Source organism: Gymnoscopelus microlampas (genome assembly GCF_963454915.1).
Source record: "Gymnoscopelus microlampas genome assembly, chromosome: 22".
NCBI classification, from domain to species: Eukaryota; Metazoa; Chordata; class Actinopteri; order Myctophiformes; family Myctophidae; genus Gymnoscopelus; species Gymnoscopelus microlampas.
The window spans coordinates 42164322-42187520 of record NC_139959.1 but is presented as its reverse complement, the minus strand read 5'-3'; the positions used below and the strand labels follow the sequence as shown (position 1 = coordinate 42187520).

The window sequence follows — 23199 nt, the reverse complement described above, 5'->3', positions numbered from 1 at the left end:
AAGGCTTATTTCCTGCTATCGTTCAGCCATCTTTCGTGTGAAGATTTAAAATTGGCCTTTTGAGAGACTTTTAGGAAGCCCTTTCCACATGACAGCTGACTATAAGAACGTGCTCTTGTCCTTATACAGCTGTTAACCCATTAAGACCTGAAGCCGATTCTACAAATGTCATCTAAATCCCAACAGTATTTTGAAAAAAACATATGTTTCTATATCAGTGGTTCTCAAACTTTTTCATGTCAAGGACCCCCAAAATTATATGTATTTGTAATATGTTGTTCCAGGGACCCCCCAGAAGCAAAGAATAGAGTTAAAAATGTTCGCTTTAAACAATATATATTCAAAGATTTGCACACATTTTCACGATTTTTCAAAAATATCAGATCTACAAGCTCATAGCGTGGCACTCGGTGCCGCGCTATGAGCTTGTAGATCTGCTATTTTTGAATAGCCCAAAGTGTAAAATAATGTTTTTTTTAGCTCGAATGAAAAAGTTACACCGATGCGTTCCAGGTCTTAAATTAGTTAAATTGGCATCTTTTTGTTGAGAATAATTTAGTTAGTTGTAATAACACAGACCACAGACGCCACACAACAGGCTGCTGAGGGTGTGTGCGTGTGTCTAGAGAAAAGTGACACATTAATCTGCTAAGTGTTATGACAGAACTTCTCATACAAAAGCATGTAGTCAGTTGTGTCTTATACAGTGAAATATTGCCTCATCAACTATTGAAACGCATCGTGTTGCTGCAGGTCTGGCCTCTAACAGCTCATTGTGTTTTTTTCTTTTCCCGTGGGCTGCCTCTATGACTAAATGTAGTGAGAGGGAGGGACTAGTACTTTTCCCCGTGTGAGTTTGGTGCCAGCTGTTTAAATCAAACTCGCAGTGACACCGTTCACATTACTCACTCACTCACTCTCAGGAGATCATCACTGCATCACAGTCGTCTCATCCGTCTGACATCCTTACCTACTTTACAAGGTAAGTTATTTAAGTTATTTAAGTTGTTAAGTTATTTAAGTTATTTATTTTCAGCAGTGCATGGTTAAATACTGTACACTTATTAGCAGTGGTGTAAAGTAACTAAGTACATGTGCTCAAGTAGTGTACTTAAGTAACATTTTTACTTTACTGGAGTATTTCCAATTGTCAGTACTTTTACTTCTACTCCACTACATGTCAGAGGCACATATTATACTTTTTACTCCACTACAATTATTTGAAAACTTTAGTTACTAGTTACTTTGTAGATTGGAATTATTGTTACAAAACATCCAGTTACCATTCAACCCTATGTACATTTCGGCCATTTGAAAAAAGCAGATCTACAAGCTCACAATGCTTGTAGATCTGCTATTTTCAGAAGATTTTAATGCATTTGAAACTTTGTGAAATGGGACATTATTCTGCATAATGAGTGCTTTCTACTTTTGGTACTTTTAAGTACATTTTGATACCAATACTTCTGTACTTTTACTCAAGTACCTTTTGAATTCTGGACTTTTACTTGTAACAGAGTATGTCTACATTGCAGTATTGATACTTTTACTTAAGTAAAGCAATCGAGTCATTTTGCCCACCACTGTTAAGTAAGGTGTTTCTGCTACAATAATCACAGTGGATAGTGTTGTGTTGTGTGTTTTAAATAAGAACGTGGCAGAGATGTAACGATCACCACAAAGAGTTAAGTTTGAGTCGCCAGATCAGGAAATCGCCTCAAACTGTCAGTTTAGAAACCACACATGTTCCAAAACTGTTACTTTGCAGGATTTCAAATTCAAAAACAGCTAAAGTAGCAGATCTACAAGCTCAAAACTGTGCAGATCTGCTCATTTTGATGCTTTGGTGTGACACTGTAGTATGATCAAGTAGATCAGTGGTTTTCAACCTTTTTCATGCCAAGGACCCCTAAATTGATATACATTTGGCCGCGGACCCCCAATTGAATTTTGTTTTGTGCCAGGGACCCCCCAGAAGCAAAGATATATCAGTTCATTTTAGCTTTAAAAAATATATAAATATTGAAAGATTTGCACACTTTTTTCAAGGTTTTTCAAAAATAGCAGATCTACAAGCTCATAGCGCGGCACTCGGTGCCGCGCTATGAGCTTGTAGATCTGCTATTTTTGAATAGCCCAAAGCTGAGTGGTTAAAAATGATTGTGACGCTATGTTAACTCATTTCGCTGGGGCCCCCCGGTACTCCCTCAAGGACCACTGGTGGTCCCCGGACCACTGGTTGAATACCACTGAAGTAGGACGTTAATTTACGAAAAAAAACACATCAAGTTCAAATATGGAGATAAGAGTTATCTGCCCGACAACAACATATTTTATCTTTCAATCATGAATAGAGGAAACGTCATTTTTTTTTTTCAGTTGAAAGATATCGAGCAAAAGTCCATCAGTAATTCAGCTGAAACCCATGCCTCTGCCAACGCGTGTGCGTGTGTGTGTGTGTGTGTGTGTGTGTGTGTGTGTGTGTGTGTGTGTGTGTGTGTGTGTGTGTGTGTGTGTGTGTGTGTGTGTGTGTGTGTGTGTGTGTGTGTGTGTGTGTGTGTGTGTGTGTGTGTGTGTGTGTGTGTGTGTGTGTGTGTCGCGATGTGACCCGTTGTGAGCTTGTAGATCGGCTATTTTCAAACGTTTTAATACTTTTTAGTTTTGGTACTTTAAGTACATTTTGATGCCGATACTTTTGTACTTTTACTCAAGTAACATTTTGATAACAGGCCTTTTACTTGTAACAGAGTATTTTTATATTGGGGTATTGTTGCTTTTACTTAAGTGAAATATCTGCAAAGCCAGATGAAAAGTCTTTTACACTTGAGCACTTAAAAGAAAGAAGAAGAGTTTTTTTCCACACACTGGAGTGTGATGATGCCTCAAGTAATAGAACAATTATCCTAATGGAAAAGCATCATAACAATGATGATTGTAGCATTTGAGGCAGTTTGTGCACAGTTGATCTGCATTCTGCACACACACAACCTATAAGACACATCATGCTGTAAAAAAAACATGTTTTTTTGCTTTGAGCCAATCTGAATATTATCAAGACAATTTTCAAGTCCTGGAAAGAGAAAAAAGTGGGATTGGTGATCATTCATTCTGATGAGCAATACTCCCACACCACCCCACCCTACCCTCATCCCTGCCCACCCCACCTTACCTCACCCTAAACAAAGGCACATGGCACAAGACACAACTGACTCTCGTATCTCTAAAATTGTTGCTTGACTTCCAAGGAAGTCAATGGATTCCATTTTCCATGTTGGTTTTCACGTACGGAATGAAAACCAACTTGCAGAAACTTGCTTGAGATGCTGGGTAATTCAACACACTGAATATCATATTGAGTGTGTTGAATTACTTACATCACTTTGTGTGTGAAAGTGATGTTTTTTTTCCCCTCCTCCTGTTTTGAATGCATTTTAAATTGCACATTCATTTGTACAGTCAAACCTGACTGGCTGGCCACTGCAAAGCCACATTAACTCTTAAGTTGCATGCCGGCATCGTCACATCACATTGTGAGCTTGTAGATCAGCTTTTTCCAGTGCGCGACACTGCACACAATGAGCTATAATCAAGCCCTTAAGGACGACTTCAGCTGACACAAGATGCAACTGAGTCTCTGTAGAAACGTATTGCTTCTGATAGGTTATGACAGGGCTGTTTTCACAGGACAGACAGACAGACAGGATGCCAGTTACAACCACAGTGTTAGGTAACCGCCCTTCTGGTGTAAGAGGTTGTGCCAAGCAGGCAGGCAGACATGCATAAAGTGGTGTAAAGTAACTAAGTACATGTACTCAAGTACTGTACTTAAGTACGCTGTTTGAGCTATCTTTACTTTACTGGAGTATTTCCAGTTTTCAGTACTTTTGTTTCTACTCCACTACATCTCAGAGGCAAATATTGTACTTTTACTCCACTACAATTATTTGACAACTTTAGTTACTAGTTACTTTGTAGATTGTGATTATTATTACAAGACATACATTAACCACTTCAGCCCTATATACATTTTGGCCATTTGAAAATAGCCGATCTACAAGCTCACAACGCGACGCACTGTGAGCTTGTAGATCTGCTATTTTGTATGCATTTTATTCGTTTGAAAACATTCTGCATAACGAGTACTTTCTACTTTTGGTACGTAAAGTACATTTTGATACCAATACTTTTGTACTTTTACTCAAGTAAATGTTTAATTCCGGACTTTTCCGTGAGTATTTTTACATTGCAGCATTGATACTTTTACTTAAGTAAGACATTTGAGTACTTGTTTCCACCACTGCATGCATGTCACCATCTGTGAGCCCCTTAGAGACAGAACCTCATTCACGTATAGTTGCTGCTCCGTTCTTTTAACTTTTTTGTGTGTTTTTTCAGAAAACGAACGCTTTACTTGATCATAAAGCATCACACAATGACTTATTGCTCGATATTTAAATGTAGGAAATGCTAACAGCAATAATAGTCAGTATATGGAGTGTAGTTCATTTCCACCGGGGGCAGAGGATATACTCTGTCACTCTGCCCGGTGACTAATGAACGACAATGAAGGATTTTCAAGTCACCGTGAAGTCTGAACGACTCTCATTTTTCACAGGTTCTTGTCGAGAAGAAGAAACTTCACCCCCCCGTTTAAAAAAGAAGAAGAAGATGGCTGACCAATGGCAGGAGTCGTTCGACCACGCTGTGGCTGTGGCCAGGAAAGCCGGAGAGGTATTATAAATCTATGAGCCACGCCGTCCACAATGGAGCTGTCACCACCCCCCCCCCCCCCCCCCCCCCCCCACTGGCCCTGACATTTATCACACATTAACCCAGCAAGACCGGGAACTCATAGCTGTGTCATTTTTAAGATATATTTGGGCTATTCAAAAATAGCAGATCTACAGTACAAGCTCATAGCTACGAGCGTGTAGATCTGCTATTTTTGAAAAATCTTTGTGCAAAAATGTGTGCAAATCTACAAATGTCTTCTATATCCTAATAGTTTTTTGAATGTCAAAGACCCCCAAAATGATATGTATTTCACCACGGACCCTCATCTGAAAATATGTTTTTCCAGGGAGAAATCTGCTATTTTAGAATAATTGAGATTTTGTTATGCAAATAATTGAATATATATATTTTTAAAGAGAACATTTTTGACTAAAATCTTTGCTTTTGGGGGTCCTTGGAACAAAATATGTTCACATGGGGGTACGCAGCCAAATACATATCTAAAAATGTTTTATAAATACTAACAGTATGTTGCTATATTAGTGGTGCTCAAAACCTTTCCCATGTCAAGGACCAACAAAAATATGTTTTTGGCCACGGACCCCCATCTCAAAATATGTTGTTCAAGGGACCCCCCCAGAAGCAAAGATCGGAGTTAAACATGTTTGCTTTAAAACAGGGGTCTTCAACAGGGGGTCCGGGACCCCTAGGGGGTCCTCAGAGTTACTACAGGGGGTCCGCCAAATCTTTGTGTGAAAGGATTTATTTCTTTACCTTAACCACTTGAACCCTAGCATCCCTTTTCCTGAGGAGAACTTTAGCCAAAAAATAGCAGATCTACAAGCTCACAACGCCTCGCGCTGCGAGGCGTTGTGAGCTTGTAGATCTGCTACTTTTTGGTAAAGAGATATAGGTGTAGAGGGAAAAAAGAGCAGACCACGTAAACGAAAAACGTTGAATTTTAAACAAAATTTCATACAATATCGAGGGGGTCCCTGCTTCCTCACTCTCTAAGCTAGGGGGTCCTTGGGCTGAAAACGTTGAAGACCCCCGCTTTAAAACATATATATTCAAAGATTTGCACAAAAAAAAAAAAAAAATAGAAAATCTACAAGCTCGAGTGCCGCACTATGAGCTTGTATATCTGCCATTTATTTTTAATAGCCCAAAGAAATAAATAGAAATGACACAGATGCGTTCCTGGTCGTAATGTCTTAAGAGTGACTGTCAAAAAGCCCAAAGTTGCTCTCCACTCCAGACTCTCATGCTGGAGGGCCTGTCAGCGCGGCCCCCGACATGATTTATTGTTTGTAATCTCAAACAGGGTGACTATTAAAAGAAGTGTGATGTTCCCCCCAGGTTATTAGACTTACAGACGATGGGATAGAGCACTGACTGTGAATACATTTGCTCATGTAAATGCTCATTATACTCTTAACACTGTCTTTGTCTGAGGCATGACTTCTGCTTTGGTCTGTGGCTTTTTTTTTTACTTAAATCCGTTGGTCAAGTGCAATTACAACAGTGAACTGCCAGTGGTTCCCAAACTGAGGGGTTGGGACCCCCCAGGGGGGTCCCCCAAATTATTTTGGTGGGGGTCCCCAGATGATGAGCTTAAAGGGATAGTTCACCCAAAAAATGACTTTTTCTATCGATTAGTCACCCCATGGAGACTTGAATTCATGGATATAATTTGATGACCAGTGGACCGGTAGGCAGCGGTTCCGGTAGGAGACACAAAGGAGACTCTTTGTGTCTCCTACCGGAGCCGCTGCCTGTCATCAAATTATTGTCTTAGGAATGAGACAACAACTAAAACATATCCATGAATTCAAGTCTCCATGAGGTGATTAATGCATAGGAAACAAAGTCATTTTGGGGGTGAACTGTCCCTTTAAAGTGCAACATTGTTTTCTCACTCAACAGTAGTAAACAAAGCCACATACAGTATAAGTGTATACAGGGTATATCTGCACATTTATAAAGTGACAATTTAAGGACTTATAAGACCTTTTTAATACCAAATTGGCCAAATTGTCAAATAGTACGTAAGAAAGAGGCAAACATTGTGAAAATAGCCGATCTACAAGCTCACAACGCCTCGCAGTGCGAGGCGTTGTGAGCTTGTAGATCTGCTATTTTCACAATATTTATCCTGTGGAACCGAGTCAAACAAAATGTACCGAGTCAACTACAATTCCAAGTGATTGTCAGGGTGGGGGGTCCTCAGTTCAAATATGATTATTTTGGGGGTTCCTCAGTTCAAATATGATTATTTTGGGGGGTCCCCAGTTCAAATATGATTATTTTGGGGGGTCCCCAGTTCAAATATGATTATTGTGGGGGGTCGCGGCCCCCCCAGCAAAATGTGTTAATATAGTGTCACAATCATTATAACCACTATATAGTTTGGCTATTCAAAAATAGCAGATCTACAAGCTCTTAGCGCGACACCGAGTGCCGCACTATGAGCTTGTAAATCTGCTATTTTCGCGAAAACTTGTGCAAATCTTTGAATATATATATATTTTTAAGCGAACATTTGTAACTCTAATCTTTGCTTCTGGGGGCTTTGCTTCAGATGGGGGTCCGTGGCCAAATTAATATCAATTTAGGGGTCCTTGGCATGAAAAAGGTTGAGAACCACTGCTTTTAAAGTACAAAGTATAAAGTAGTATGCACTTTATCCCTCCCCTCTCCTTTCTGTATTGATGAGGATGCACAACTAAGAATCTCACCCACCTTACTTGTAATGTGATGTGAGGATAAAGATAGATTGTGATTGGTTTGTTTGTACCAGGTGATCAGGGACGCCCTGCAGAACGACGTGAAGATCATGACCAAGAGCTCCGCTGTGGACCTGGTGACTCAGACCGACCAGAGGGTGGAGAAGATCATCATCTCCTCTGTCAAGGAGAAGTTCCCCGATCACAGGTTAGACATGCTGTACAACGCACGCGTGTTTTAAAGCGAAAACATTTTACTCCGATCGGTGCTTCCGGGGGGTCCCTGGAACAACATATTTTCAGATGGGGCTCCGTGGCCAATATCATTTTGGGGGTCCTTGACATGGAACATTTGGAGCACCACTGATGAGCAACATACTGTTAGGATTTAGAAAACATTTTTATATATATATATATATATATATATATATATATATATATATATATATATATATATATATATATATATATATATATATATATATATATATATATATATATATATATATGGACCCCCATCTCAAAATATGTTGTTCCAGTGACCCCCCCCCCCACCCCCAGAAGCAAAGATTTGAGTTACAAATGTTTGCTTTAAAAATATATATCTATATTCAAAGATTTGCAAACATTTTCAAGATTTTTCAAGATTTTACAAAAATAGCAGATATGAGCTTGTAGATCTGCTATTTTTGAATAGCCAAAGAAATCATGAAACGACACACGGCGTACTCCTACAGACAAAAGACATCCGTACATGAACCACCTTTTCCATTATATGAGAGACGATGACAATGACAGCAACAAGAGTCTGTGTTCAAAGACTCCAGATTTTCAGGTTGAGCAACAAGCCAAGCTTAATTACCACATGCCACTGATGGAAGAACTACTCTCTCTTTATTACATAAGTCAAAGTATCAATACCACAATGTCGAAATTCTCTCTCTCTCTCTCTCTCTCTCTAACATATAGTAAACATACTCATTATGCAGAATGTCCCATTTCACAAGTTTTCAAAATGTATGCAATATATAAGAATCCTTTGAAAATAGCAGATCTACAAGCTCACAACGCGTCGCAGAGCTTGTAGATCGGCTATTGTCACTAGTGTTGCTGCATGACACTGTCATACAGCAAAGTGTATAACATTGTTGACGTCATGCTCTGATGTGCATTCCTGGATTCTATTTTCCATGTTGGTTTTCAAACGCTATGAAAAACCAACTTGCAGAAACGTGCTTGAGATGCAGGGTGATTCAACACATTAAACATCACTGGGCTGTTATTATGTGTCCCCAGCAAAAGCAGTTAACGTAGGATCACAATCATTTCAACCACTTCATCCATTTATATGTTGGCTATTCAAAAATAGCAGATCTACAAGTTCACAGCGCGGCACTTCAAGCCTTGTATAGCTGCTATTTCTGAACTGAATGTCGAAAATGTTTGGAAAAATGTTGAATCATTTTAGATTTTATTTTCACATAAATCTTCTATTCTGGGGGTCCCTGGCACATAAAACCTTTTTCAGATGGGGTCCCCCGTCTTTGGGCTATTCAAAAATAGCAGATATACAAGCTCATAGCGCGGCACTGAGTGCCGCGCTATGAGCTTGTAGATCTGCTATTTTTTTGAAAGATCGTGAAAATTTGTGCAAATCTTTGAATATAAATATATCTTTATTTTAAGTGAACATTTGTAACTCAAATCTTTGCTTTTGTGGGGTCTTAATGGGTTAATGTAACGCCGCTCTCGTTGTGTTCCAGCTTCATTGGAGAGGAGTCGGTAGCGGCCGGACAGCCCTGTGTGTTCACAGACAACCCTACATGGATCGTAGACCCAGTGGACGGAACCACCAACTTTGTACATGGGTAAAGATCTCTATGCTTTTACATGCACTTATTTATTTACATTGATTCATTGATTGATTGAATACTTTATTAACAGTTTGCAAAAGCTACAGAGGTACAGTTGTACAATAATGCTAAAATGATAATACAAACCTGAGGGCTTGTTTTCATTGTGGTCCTGTGTATTCAATTCATCAAGACATATAAAGACTTACTATATACTACACACAAAATCATCAATATACTAGGACAGGGCTCTTCAACAGGGGGTCCGGGGTCCTCAGAGTTACTACAGGGGGTCCGCCAAATCTTTGTGTGATATGATTTAGTTTTTTTACATGAACAACTTGAACCCTAGAATTCCTTTTCTGAGGGGAACATTAGCCGAAAATAGCAGATCTACAAGCTCTCAACGCCTCGCAGCGCGAGGCGTTGAGAGCTTGTAGATCGGCTATTTTTGGCAAAGAGGCTATAGGTGTAGAGGGGGAAAAGAGCAGACTAAGTCAAATCTTTAATCTGAAACACAATTTTATATAATATAGAGGGGGGTCCCTGCTTCATCTCTTTCTCAGCTAGGGGGTCCTTGGCCTGAAAACGTTGAAGACCCTTGTACTAGGAGCAATAACAGTATATTTACAGAATAACAGTGGGCTTATTTATGTTGGCAAACTTGTCTAGGTCCAGTCACAAATAGTGCTCTTTCATGGTGGTTTTGAAGGAGGGTAGGGAGTGGCACTTTGTGATGGATGGCGGTAGGGCATATCATGTAATAACTACGGCTGTCACAATTACAAATTTAAGTTGATGATTAATTGTCACGCAAATAATTGCGATTAACGATTTAATTGTAGATAGGACAAATCGTACAATGAATATAGAAGAAATTACTGACGTGATTAATCATTTTATACTTAAAAAATATCTTAAAATAATAGCAGAAATAGCTGATCTACAAGCTGCAATTTTTTTAAATGTTATATTTATGTTTGAAAATTAATGAATGAAAATGTGTGAAAATGTTTCAACATGGAAACGATTAAGACAGCAAAATAATTGCGATTATCTCAAATAATATTGTGATTAGACAATCCTACTATAATTCTAGTAACCTCTGTAGTGGTGGTGAGTACGTGAGTGAAGATACCCGGTTCTCCTCACTGGCTGGACCAATTGCTCTGATTTTGCACACAGCCATTGACCATTACCATCTGAACACAACTGTGAAGCCCGTTTTTCAATTTCATCAAATCTCAGCTTCTTATTAGCGTTTTTCTGTCAAACACTGTCGCCATGGTTACGGGCCTGCCCAGCTATGGGACGAACTGCCTCCCGGGTTGCCAGATCATGTGCGCATATCCCCCCACGGATGCGCTGCGCCGACGGGTATGGTCTAGTGATGTAATAATTGTGACAGCCATAGTAATAACTGTGACAGCCAGGCCTACAGTAGCGCTTACTCTGTTAGCTCTGTTACTGGGACACAGTGGGGTTAGGGTCATAGGGTCAGGTATGTCCTAACAACATTTGACAAACCAGAAAACATGCTTTTATGTTCACAGGTTCCCGTTCGTGGCGGTGTCCATCGGCTTCGCCGTCAATAAAGAGGTTTGTCAAACAACTAATTAACTATTTATTTGGATATTCAATCTTTTTTTTTTTTTTTAATCGTGGAAGATTTGTGCAAATCTTCGAATATATATTTTTTAAAGCGAGCATTTTTAACTAAAATCTTTGCTTCGGGGGGATTCTACAAATATCTTCTAAATCCTAACCGTTTTTTTTTTTAAACTTATGTTATGTTTTTATAATATCAGTGGTTCTCAAACTTTTTCATGTCAAGGACCCCCAAAATCATATGCATTTGGCCGCGGACCCCCATCTCAAAACATCTTGTTCTAGGGACCCCCCCAGAAGCAAAATATTTCAGTTAAAAATGCTCATAGCACGGCACCGAGTGCCACGCTATGAGCTTGTATATCTGGTATATTTGAAAAATCTTGAAACATTATTTTTTCGATTTTTTTCAAAAAACAGTTGATTTAGAAAGCATTTTTAAGAATCACCTCAGGTCTTAATAATGGATTAAAAGTTTGTAGTGACAGAAACAGCTCAGTCCTTCACAGTGCTACAATACAGTACACATTAGAGACCGTTGGCTGATAGCTGGTCTGAAGGATAAAACGCTGTTTCCTGTGTTTTCAGCTGGAGTTTGGTGTGGTGTACAGCTGTCTAGAAGACAAGATGTACACGGGGAGGAAGGGGAAAGGAGCCTTCTGTGACGGAGAGAGACTGCAGGTGTCTGACGTGACAGGTACACTGTGTGTGTGTGTGTGTGTGTGTGTGTGTGTGTGTGTGTGTGTGTGTGTGTGTGTGTGTGTGTGTGTGTGTGTGTGTGTGTGTGTGTGTGTGTGTGTGTGTGTGTGTGTGTGTGCGCGCGCGTGTGCGTGTGACTGCAGTGCTGTGATTGTGTGGTTTGGATGTATGGGCGTTCTATTTGTCATAATGATATATTTTTGTTGTTGTCGGGCAGAAAACTCTTATCTCCACATTATAACTTTTTGTTGTTCTTTGGTAAATGAATGGGTGACAGGAAGAGTGGGCACCTTCCATGTAAAATTGGATATTTGGTCCAAAATGTAAAAGAAACCGGACTGCCGGTCAGCCAAAGCATTGGCTCAGGAATGCGACAAAAACTGAAAAGTCTCCATGAATTCAAGTCTTCATGGCGTGTGTAATTGATTGAAAAGAAGTCATTTTTGGGTGAACTACTCCTTTAAAGGATGACTTCACCACTTTTCAACATATCTTCATATAATAGGTCCTCACTAATACTCATGATAAAATGATACAATTTTTTTCTACTTGGTCTCTGTCTCATAGGAGGGCTGTGGACAGTCCAGAAACCCGTCTACCAGTGACATCATCGTTAGGCAGGATTTCTTTTTCCAAAAAGATTGCAATTTTTTAATTCAGATTTTTATTAAGGCGAGAACAATGGGATCTATTATTGCATTGCAACTTTCCAGGAATACAAAGCCTGCAGTTTCTATTAGCTTGGATTCCCCATCGATGATGTCACTGGTAGACGGGTTTCTGAACCTCCTCTGAGACACAGACTGATTTGAAAAAAATTGTACCATTTTATCATGAGCATTAGTGAGGACCTATTATATGAAGATATGTTGAAAAGTGGTGAAGTCGTCCTTTAAGACAATTTTTCTAATGTTTAATTTCTTACATTTTTCGACAAAATAGTACATTTTACATTGAGGTGCCCGCTCTTCGTGTATCCAATTAACGTCCTACTTGATCATATTACAGCGTCACACAAAAGCATCAAAAGCAGCAGATCTACAAGCTCGAAACGCACAGCGTTTCGAGCTTGTAGATCTGCTGCTTTTGATGCTTTTGAATTTGAGTCCTGAAAAGTCAGAGTTGTGTACATAATGAGATAATGAGGTGGAGCACCCGACAGAGATGATATAATATCAAACACCTGGTTGATATTTCACAGAGATCAGGAAGTCCATGATCATCAGTGAGCTGGGCTCCAACAGGGACAAGGAGACGGTCACCAAGATCTTCTCCACCATGCAGAAGATCCTCTGTATACCCGTGCACGGGTGAGTTGACGTGCGCCACACACACACACGCACACACACGCACGCACGCGCACGCACGCACGCACGCACGCACGCAGGCACGCACGCACGCACGCACGCACGCACGCACGCACGCACGCACGCACACACACACACACACACACACAAATACACACACACCCCAGCATCAGTGGTGTAAAGTAACTAAGTACATGTACTCAAGTGCTGTACTTTACTGGAGTATTTCTAATGTTCAGTAGTTTTACTTCTACTCCACTACATCTCTGAGGAACATACTATACTTTTACTCCACTACCTTCAGTTAAGTTACTAGTTACTTTGCAGAGTTCGATTTGTATTACTAAACATACATTAACCACTTAAGCTCTCTATATATTTCGGCTGTTTGAAAATAGCAGATCTATTGTGACGCGTTGTGAGCTTGTAGATCGGCTATTTTCCAAAGATTGTTATAAACCGCTCACAAAATGTAAGGAAACTTGAATTTGGGCCATTATATCTCCCCTTTACTAATACCAATCAGTAAAGTGTTATATATCATTTTTATCGGTGATTAGTCACCTTTACAACGAGGTACAGCTTGTAAGCATCGGGCATTCATGGAATGAGCAACACAGGCAAACGTGTGGGTAGCACCGAGCAAAAATGTGCCAAAATCACCCAATATGCTTTTGCTGGTAATCGCTCTTGTTTTGAGCGACCTGCCAGCACACACCTGCTGAGAGGTGGGTTCTGCAACTTTGCGTTCTGCAACATGGGTTCTGCAACTTTGTTGAGTTTGTGTATGCTCCAAGCAGCAACACTGCCCCCATAGAAAGTTGGTACGTTTGTCCCTTCAGGATAAGGCCTGTGCAATAGGGCAAGTGAAGCTGGTGTTCCGTTACGCAGATTACGCATTATTTGATGTCAGCCCTGGTACCATTTGCAGGCAGGTGTGTGCCAGTCAAAGGTGTGTGTCTGGCACCTGAGCATGGACCCTGCAACTTTGACATCTGTCTTTGGTACCGTTGTGCATATCTTGCCTGTAAATCTATGGTTCCTCAGTGAAGCAAGGGGTCTTGGTTTGTTGTCTTCCTTGTTGACTTCACCAGTCTCACAGAACTTGGTCCTAAGTTTGGAAATGGTACCAGGGCTAACACCAAATAATGCTGTCACTCTGCATAACGGAACACCAGCTTCACTTGCCCTGTTGCACAGGCCTTATCCTGACAAAAGTGGCATCTTTCCATGGGGGCAGTGTTGCTGCTTGGAGCATACACAAACTCAACAAAGTTGCAGAACCCATGTTCAGGTGCCAGTCACTCACCTGTGAGGCAGTCACACACCTGCGACTGGCACACACCTGAAGCCCATTGAATGTCATGAATGTCACAACATTAAATGTCAGCAGAAAAGTCTAACAGGCCATTTTGGCACATTTTTGCTCGGCGCTACCCACGCGTTTGCCTGTGTTGCTCATTCCATGAATGCCCGATGCTTACAAGCTGTACCTCGTTGTAAAGGTGACTAATCACCGATAAAAATGATATAAAACACTTTACTGATTGGTATTAGTAAAGGGGAGATATAATGGCCCAAATTCAAGTTTCCTTACATTTTGTGAGCGGTTTACATTCAGAAATTTTGAAATGGGACATTCTGCAAAATGAGTACTTTTACTTTCAGTACTTAAGTATATTTTAATGTGAATACTTTTGTACTTGAATTTAGAATTCCGGACTAGTATTAGTATTAGTAGTATTTCTACATTGCAGAATTGATACTTTTACTTAAGTAAACCATTTGAGTACTTTTTACACCACTGCCCAGCATGCATGCACACACACACACACACACACACACACACACACACACACACACACACACACACACACACGCGCGCGTGCACACGCACACCCTCATGCACGCATGATCAAGTTTTACAACGTTGAACCTGGTGCTCTCCCTATTCTGGGCGTGTCAAAATAAGCTAACATCTAGCAAACATGGCGCTCTGACTCCTCTGGTCCTCTTAGTGCACGGTCTGTGCAAAGAGGATCTTAAACCCAAGAAAGCACTATGGCTGGTTGCCATTGGGGTCCTTTGTACTCAATTCAGCGAAACATTTAATGACAGACAAATATGCACTACTATGCAAAAACATCATGGGAGGGGCCGTTCCAAATTTCAGCCACCTGTAAGTGTTCTTTTAGAGCGGTTTTCAAGGAGAGTAAGGAGTCACACTCCTTTTTGACTGTTGGTAGGGCATTCCACATGTTTGTGGCATACTGTAGCAGTAGAACAAATGTAACCCCTTGTTTGAGCCACATCTGGGTTGAACGTGATTAGTGGAGTTCCCTCATGTGTTGTGATTGTGGACGTCATTGAGGTTTGTGAAGTAGTTTGACAGGTACATGGGTGTCTTTGTGGTGTAGCGTATCTTGTAGATATCAAGTGAAGGGTCGCACTGGATAGGCCGAAACGTTTGTCTCTTTGTAAAAGCAGTGGTGGAAAAAGTACTGCATTTTTTTTTACTTACGTAAAAGTATCAATACTGCAATATAGAAATACTATGGTACAAGTCAGGAATTAAAAATGTACTTGAGTAAAAGTACAAAAGTATTGGCATCAAAAGTGATCAAAACGTATACAAATCATTTGAAAATAGCAGATCTACAAGCTCACAACACGTCAGTATATAGGAGAGTTAAAGTGTTTAACACAGAACCTAGTTTACCCCCCATAGGGGGGGAATGTGTCCCCCAGCAGGGCATAAACGTCATAAACAATATAGACAAAAAGCACCTCTCATAAAAAGACACTTTGTCTTACATTCAATAATGAAGTCACCGTGGGAGAGCATTGTGCAAAGTGCAGAAAGTGACAGAGGGAGATGTCTGAGGCCAAGTGGTTTCAGCGTTGTTCCTTTATCTCATTCAGATCGGGAACACATCTGTGTGTCATGTTTTATAGATTCCTTTGGGCTATTCAAAAATAGCAGATCTACAAGCTCGTAGCGCGGCACCGAGTGCCGCGCTACGAGCTTGTAGATCTGCAATTTTTTGGAAAATGCCTGGCACAAAATATTTTTGAGATGGGGGGAGGGTTCTGCAACCAAATACAATATCATTTTTGGGGGGGTCCTTGACACGAGCTCATGAGCTTGTAGATCTGCTATTTTTGAAAGAAAATCGTGATCGTTTGTGCAAATCTTTGAATATATACATATATATATATATTTCTTAAAGCGAACATTTGTAACTCAAATATTTGCTTCGGGGGATTCTACAAATGTCTTCTACATCCTATTTTCTTTTAACTTATGTTGCTATAATATCAGTGGTTCTCAAACCTTTTCATGTCAAGGATCCCCCAAACTGATATGTATTTGGCTGTGAACCCCCATCTCAAAATATTTAGTTCCAGGGACCCCCCAGTAGCAAAGATTTGAGTTAAAAATGTATAAATTCAAAGATCAAAGATTTGAACACATTTTTACAATTCTTTTTCAAAATAAATAGCAGATCTACAAGCTCATAGCTATTTTTTAATACGCCCAAAGACATCTCTGAAATGACACAGATGTGTTCCCGGTCTTAAAGCGTTAAACAGTGGAACAACTTCATGTCATGTGGGATAAAGGACGACTTCAATCTTTTTGATGCAGCATGCAGGAGCCTGAGTGTGATGGGAGAGGCATTCATTCTCTGTGTGAAGGTGGGAGTATTATAGAGGCCAGGCAACAGTGGTGTGAAGTAACTAAGTACATTTACTCAAGTTACTGTACTTATGAGTGTTTTTTTTTTACTTTACTGGAGTGTTTCCAATTTTCCAAAGGGTGGCATTTCTTCCACGGCCTATAGTGGGAATGTGTTTGTGAAATTTCACGGAAATTGCAAGCTGTGTTCACGATTTGAGGCTTTTTGTTCAAAACGGACCAATCCTGCAAACTTTGGAAGCCAACCTTAGCCAATCAGGATGGAATATGGGAAATCTGACAGATCCGTGTTGATCACATGACTATAGAGATACTGTGTACCCGATTTGCATGACGTTTGGATAAAATCTGTAGGAGTAATGTAAAAAAAATGGGTTTACACAAATCGGCCTCCAGGTGGCGCTATAACAGGCCCATGTGAAAAATGTGGGGCAGAGGTTCTGAATTGGCATCCAGGGAGTGTGTGTGCACAGTTTGGCAGCGAGCGGGCCAACAGGGCCGGAGATTAGCTGGTAACACACGGACAGGACACACACACACACACACACACACACACACACAGACGGACAGGGGGTAAAACATACTCTCTCGCCATGCCTTTTGGCCTGGCGAGAGACAACTATCCCTTTGAGTAAAAATAGCAATACCACCATGTAGAGATCTTCAGGGTCTAATCCCCTTCAGGGTGATTAGACCCCTCCTCCTCCTCCTCTATCACGTCGGGGTCTAATCAATCACCCCATTGGGGGGGGGGGGTTTATTTCTCAATAATGACCCGTTGGACCCATTGATTATCCCTTTGCTTTAATCCATACCTGTGTGGTGTGACCTTTGCCCTTTTCTAGGATCCGTGGCTCGGGGACCGCTGCCACCAACATGTGTCTGGTGGCCACGGGCGCCGTGGAGGCCTTCTTCGAGATCGGGATCCACTGCTGGGACGTCGCCGCCGGTGCCGTGATCGTCACCGAGGCCGGAGGAGTCCTGTTGGACGTGGACGGTGGGTAGTGGGGGGTCAGGGGACCCCCAGGGGCCTTGGAGGGGTACCAGGGGGTCCCCAGCTAAATTAGTTAATTTCGCATTCAATTCAGTTGAATCACTTGAGCCCGATATACATTGGCTACTGGAAAATAGCAGATCTACAAGCTCACAACGCGTAGCATAAGTCGCACTTAAGTCAAAAAAGTACTTTTTCCACCACTGGAGGTTTCTAACGATAATAGTAATTATGCAACACCGGTTGTTGGGGCAGAGACCTTGTCATGGCAGTCAGTGGTTGGTTACCATGGTTACCATGTGGGCATGAGAGATTGTGCCACCCCCCGGATGGGGACGTGTCAACAGAAAGGAGAAGTGGTAACATTATCACCTCTTCCTCACAGGTCCTCCTAGTGTAAACTGAACCCCGTCTGACAGGACAGAAATGACAGGAATTGGGGTTTTGCTTCAGGGTGGAGGAAGTTATGTGACGACAGTTTATTTAGAGCAGGGGTCTTCAACAGGGGGTCCGGGACCCCTAGGGGGTCCTCAGAGCTACTATAGGGGGTCTGCCAAATCTTTGTGTGATGGGATTTTGTTTTTTTTACATTAACCACTTGAACCCTAGAATTCCTTTTCTGAGGGGAACATTAGCCGAAAATAGCAGATCTACAAGCTCACAACGCCTCACGCTGCGAGGCGTTGTGAGCTTGTAGATCTGCTATTTTTGTCAACGAGAGGTATAGGTGTAGAGGGAAAAAAGAGCAGGCTAATTAAAAAAAAAAAAGAAGTGTACCGGTAATCTGAAACACAATGTTATACAATATAGTGGGGGTCCCTGCTTCATCTCTCTCTCACAGCTAGGCGGTCCTTGGCCTGAAAACGTTGAAGACCCCTGATTTAGACGGAACAGCTCATATTAAGATTAATATGAGCATATAGTTATTAGTTAAAATAACTATATATTATGTCCTTGACATGAAAAAGTTGGAGCACCACTGATATAGCAACATACTGTTAGGATTTAGGAAACATTTTTAGATATGTATTTGGCCACGGACCCCCATCTCACAATGTTTTGTTCGCACAAATCTCACATTTCAAAAAGTGCCGCGCCTTGAGCTTATCTGCTTTTTTTTTTGAATAGCCAAAGAAATCTAAAATGACACTGATGCATGTGCCCGCATTGAATGGGTTAAAATGGTCATATAGCTAAAGAACCTATATTTACTCAACATGTTGCAGTGGTGCTACGAATGTGGCTTTTTTTTTTATCAAAGACCTCCAGGGCTGTCTATATATATCTGTTTTAAGGTAGGGGTGTTTTTATTAAAAGATTATTTTTTTTCAAAAATGTTTGCAAATCTTCGTATATTTTTTAAAGCAAACATTTGTAACTCAAAGCTTTGCTTCTGGGGGATTCTACAAATGTCTTCTAAATCCTAACAGTTTATTTTGAAAGAAAAAACAAAAAACATATGCTGCTGTAATATCAATGGTTCTCAAACTTTTTCATGTCAAGGACCACCCTAATGATATGTATTTGTCCGCGAACCCCCCCGCGCCCCCCCCTCAAAATATGTTGTTCCAGGGACCTCCCCCAGAAGCGAAGAATTGAGTTAAAAAAAATAACTACTGTAGCCTATATGTATTCAAAGATTTGCAAAAAACGATGAGCTTTTAGATCTGCTAGTTTTGAATAGCCAAAGCCATCTTAAAATGACACAGATGCGTTCCCAGTCTTAATAAATTAAGAAAAGATCATTGAATGAATCAACAGATATCATGACTGTGAACAGATCATGTTGTTCATGTGTTGGGACGAACAGGCAGTGGTGGAAAAAGTACTCAAATTCTTTACTTAAGTAAAAGTACCAATACTGCAATATAAAAATACTCTGTTACAAGTAAAAGTCCAGAATTTAAAATTTACTTGAGTAAAAGTAGAAAAGTATTGGCAAGTACCAAAAGTAAAAGTACTAAATATTTGAAAATAGCAGATCTACAGGCTCACAACGCGTCGCGATGCGACGCGTTGTGAGCCTGTAGATCTGCTATTTTCAAATAGCCTATGTATACAATAGGGATAAAGTGGTTACTGTATGTTTCATAATATAATGATTTATATCTGCAAAGTAACTAGTAACTAAAGTTTTCAAATAATTGTAGTGGAGTAAAAGTACAATATTTGCCTCTGAGATGTAGTGGAGTAAAAGTATTGGAAATTGGAAATACTCAAGTAAAGTACAATTACCTCAAAAATATACTTAAGTAAATGTACTTAGTTACTTTACACCACTGGTGTCATGTTTGATACGATGTAAGGTCAAGGTTATCATAATTAACGTTAACACAACTTTTATAACCTTTGATTTATAGGTGGACCGTTTGACCTGATGTCTCGAAGGATGGTCTCTGCCAACAACAAAACCATCGCCGACCGCCTCATCAAGGAGATCGACATCTTCCCGGCCGAGAGAGACGACGTTCCCAAGCAGAAGAAATAAAGCGTAACCTGTGTTTATCGTCTCTGTTGGGTGTGTAAACCTCATTATGTCTAAAACTGTTACTTTTCACGATTCGAATTAAAAAGCATCAAAAGTAGCAGATCTACAAGCTCAAAATGTGTCGATTCGCGCCGCGTTTGGAGCTTGTAGATCTGCTACTTTTGTGTGACGCTGTAGTATGATCAAGTAGGCGCGTTAATTTACTTAAAAAAAAAAAAAAAAAGGTTATGGAAATAAGAGGTTTCTGCCCGACAACAACAACGATATACTGAATGTGTCTGGTCTCATGCTTTTCTTATGGTTTTGTTTTGGCTTATGGACCGATTCATTAAAAGGTAGGGTAAGTGATTTTCTTTGGTTAAAATAAGTGTTAAATAGCTCTATATTCTGATAGTAATCGTTGCTATAGAGTGTTTGATCAGTAACAGGAGTCTCCACGTCTCTCCAGCTCTTTATTAAACAGAAAAATGCATTTTCAGGTCGGGATACCGATTCATGATCAGGATAGAGAACTCATACAGGATACACCTGTATGAATGAATGAACCATTGTAAAGCGCTTTGAGCACTTGGAAAAGCGCTATAAAAATGCAATTCATTATTATTATTATTATACAGATTAAACAAGTTAAATTGGAAGTGATGACACACATAAATGAACAGACAACATTGGAACTGGAACACTATAAAAAACTAAGCTGATAAATGGGTACTCTCTCCTGATTGGCTGAAATGTTGTCACCTACAATGAAAATGTATTTTCTGTTTATTAAAGAGCTGGAGAGACATGGAGACTCCTGTTACTGAACAAACACTCACAATATAGTGCTTCAACCTGTTAACAAAAAAAGATCAGTTTTAACCAAAGAATATCTCTTAACCTAAACCTTTAATTTGTGTACCATAATTTCATACCACCAAAGTGTCACCTTGTGTTGTCAACGTCATGCCACGACGGCTCAGATGTGTAACTGTAGAATAAATCAAATCAAACATTCCAACAACGTGCCTTTTTTCTGAATAAAAATACAAGTTATCTTAATTGCAATTGGTGCTCTTATTATTTACATGGCAGATGCTTTTGCAAGAACATTGGCAATATATTATTTTCCAGCGAAAGGGAAATGACCAATTCAGCCAGCAATTACACAAAAAAAACTTGAGCTTTACTCTCTGCTTGTTTGCCTCCCTTTTTATGCGTCTGTCAAAACAGTATTGATTGAAGTGGAAGATGGCGGTAATGTTGTGCCTGGCTCAGAGCCCTCGGGAAATTGCGGTGAATCCACTAATCACGCCCATTCTGAGCTACTCACACAAAATGGAAATTCATTCACACTTTCATGTCAGAGTGTCTTTATGTAATGTTCCATGTAGGATTTCTTACATAATTTAGTCATATTTTGGTCATGTGAAATGTTTTAGTTTTCGTCTAGTTTTAGTCGACTAAATTTACAGTTGATTTAGTCGACTAAAGCTGATCTACAAGCTCACAACGCGTCGCGCTGCGACGCGTTGTGAGCCTGTAGATCTGCTATTTTCAGAGCTCAACACCCGAGCCCAACCAACCTTGTCTTTTAGTTCTACTGGATCTCCTCTCCACTCGTCCCTCACTAACGTTTTAGTCTAGTTTTTATTTGTTTGTCAATATATTTACTTAGTTTAGTATTTAGTCCAGGGGTCTTCAACGCTTTCAGGCCAAGGACCCCCTAGCTGAGAGAGAGGTGAAGCAGGGACCCCCTACTCTATATTATATAAAATTGTGTTTCAGATTACAGATTTGACTTAGTCTGCTCTTTTCCCCCTCTACACCTATAGTCTCTTTGCCAAAAATAGCCGATCTACAAGCGAGGCGTTGAGAGCTTGTAGATCTGCTATTTTCGGCTAATGTTCCCCTCAGAAAAGGAATTCTATGGTTCAAGTGGTTAATGTAAAAAAAAAAAAAATCCTATCACACAAAGATTTGGCGGACCCCCGTAGTAACTCTGAGGACCCCCTAGGGGTCCCGGACCCCCTGTTGAAGACCCCTGATTTAGTCAAGCTTAGTAGCTTAGTTTTTATATAGTTTTCCTCAATGAAAAAAGGAAGTCGACGGACATTTTTAGTCATATTTTAGTCGACAAAATCAACACTGTCATGTTGACATAAAGCTACTTTAATGTGACATTAATTTTCATTTGGTTTGTCACACTTCTAAAGCCATAATAAACTGGTAGTGGGGGGGTTGTGGGGGGGTGAATGGGGGCACTTATCTAATCACACACTGATGGCTATTTTGACTGTGGAAACCAATCAGTTAATCTATCTGCACACTCCAACACACCTCCTATCTTTTCTAATGTGTAATTATCTGATGGTAGTGAAATTCCACTAGATGTGATTACCCTCATTAGAGAGAAGCAATCTGAGTCGCTAAGTGAAGTCAATACTAGATTACACTTTATGAACACACACCACTCCTTTCTAACTCTATACGCATAGCCACCATGGTGTCAAAGTAACTAAGTACATTTACTCAAAGTATTGTGCTTTTTTGAGGTAAAATGTTGTTATTTTTTTTACTTTACTGGAGTATTTCCAATTTTCCAATGTTTTTACTCCATTATACTCCACTACACCTCAGAGGCAAATATTGTACTTTTTACTCCACTACAATTATTTGAAAACTTTAGTTACTTTGTAGATTTGGAGTATTATTACAAAACATACATTAACCACTTAAGCCCCTGGTGGTGGACGAAGTACTCAACCCCAGTACTTGAGTAAAAGTACAGATACTAATGGTCAAATTTACTCCACTACAAGTAAAAGTAGCTCAGTCAAAATGTTACTTGAGTGAAAGTACAACAGTCATCGCTTTTAAATATACTTAAGTGCAAGTAAAAGTAGAAGTACTTTTATTATATATATATATATATATATATATATACAATGCATTGCTGTAATGTTTTCACAATGAATTTATAGAATCTTGTAAGCGATGTAGTTTGTCTTTGGTAAACACAGTAAGCATTTGAAATATATGTTTTTTTTAATGTGTGTGTGTTTTCGCTTTTATGTAGATCAGGGGTCTTCAACGTTTTTCGGGTCAAGG

General features: G+C 40.1%; 1 protein-coding gene across 1 annotated transcript; it reads left to right on the top strand.

The window, feature by feature from the left end:
* The first annotated feature begins 843 nt into the window (after nucleotides 1-843).
* Nucleotides 844-21150, top strand: LOC311038488 (inositol monophosphatase 1-like). The gene is made up of 9 exons (XM_084048045.1): nucleotides 844-982; nucleotides 4616-4731; nucleotides 7535-7668; nucleotides 9224-9328; nucleotides 10867-10912; nucleotides 11510-11618; nucleotides 12822-12930; nucleotides 17473-17624; nucleotides 19982-21150. The coding sequence occupies exons 2-9, from the start codon at nucleotides 4669-4671 to the stop codon at nucleotides 20107-20109; spliced, it is 846 nt and encodes a 281-aa protein (XP_083904171.1). The 5' UTR covers nucleotides 844-982; nucleotides 4616-4668; the 3' UTR covers nucleotides 20110-21150.
* Nucleotides 21151-23199: the final 2049 nt, after the last annotated feature.

Excerpts from the sequence above, each read along its gene's own strand:
- LOC311038488 (XM_084048045.1), top strand. The coding sequence starts at position 4,669 with ATGGCTGACCAATGGCAGGAGTCGTTCGACCACGCTGTGGCTGTGGCC. Across the intron at positions 4,732-7,534 it reads TGGCCAGGAAAGCCGGAGAG|GTGATCAGGGACGCCCTGCA; the intron begins GTATTATAAATC and ends TGTTTGTACCAG. Across the intron at positions 11,619-12,821 it reads GCAGGTGTCTGACGTGACAG|AGATCAGGAAGTCCATGATC; the intron begins GTACACTGTGTG and ends GATATTTCACAG.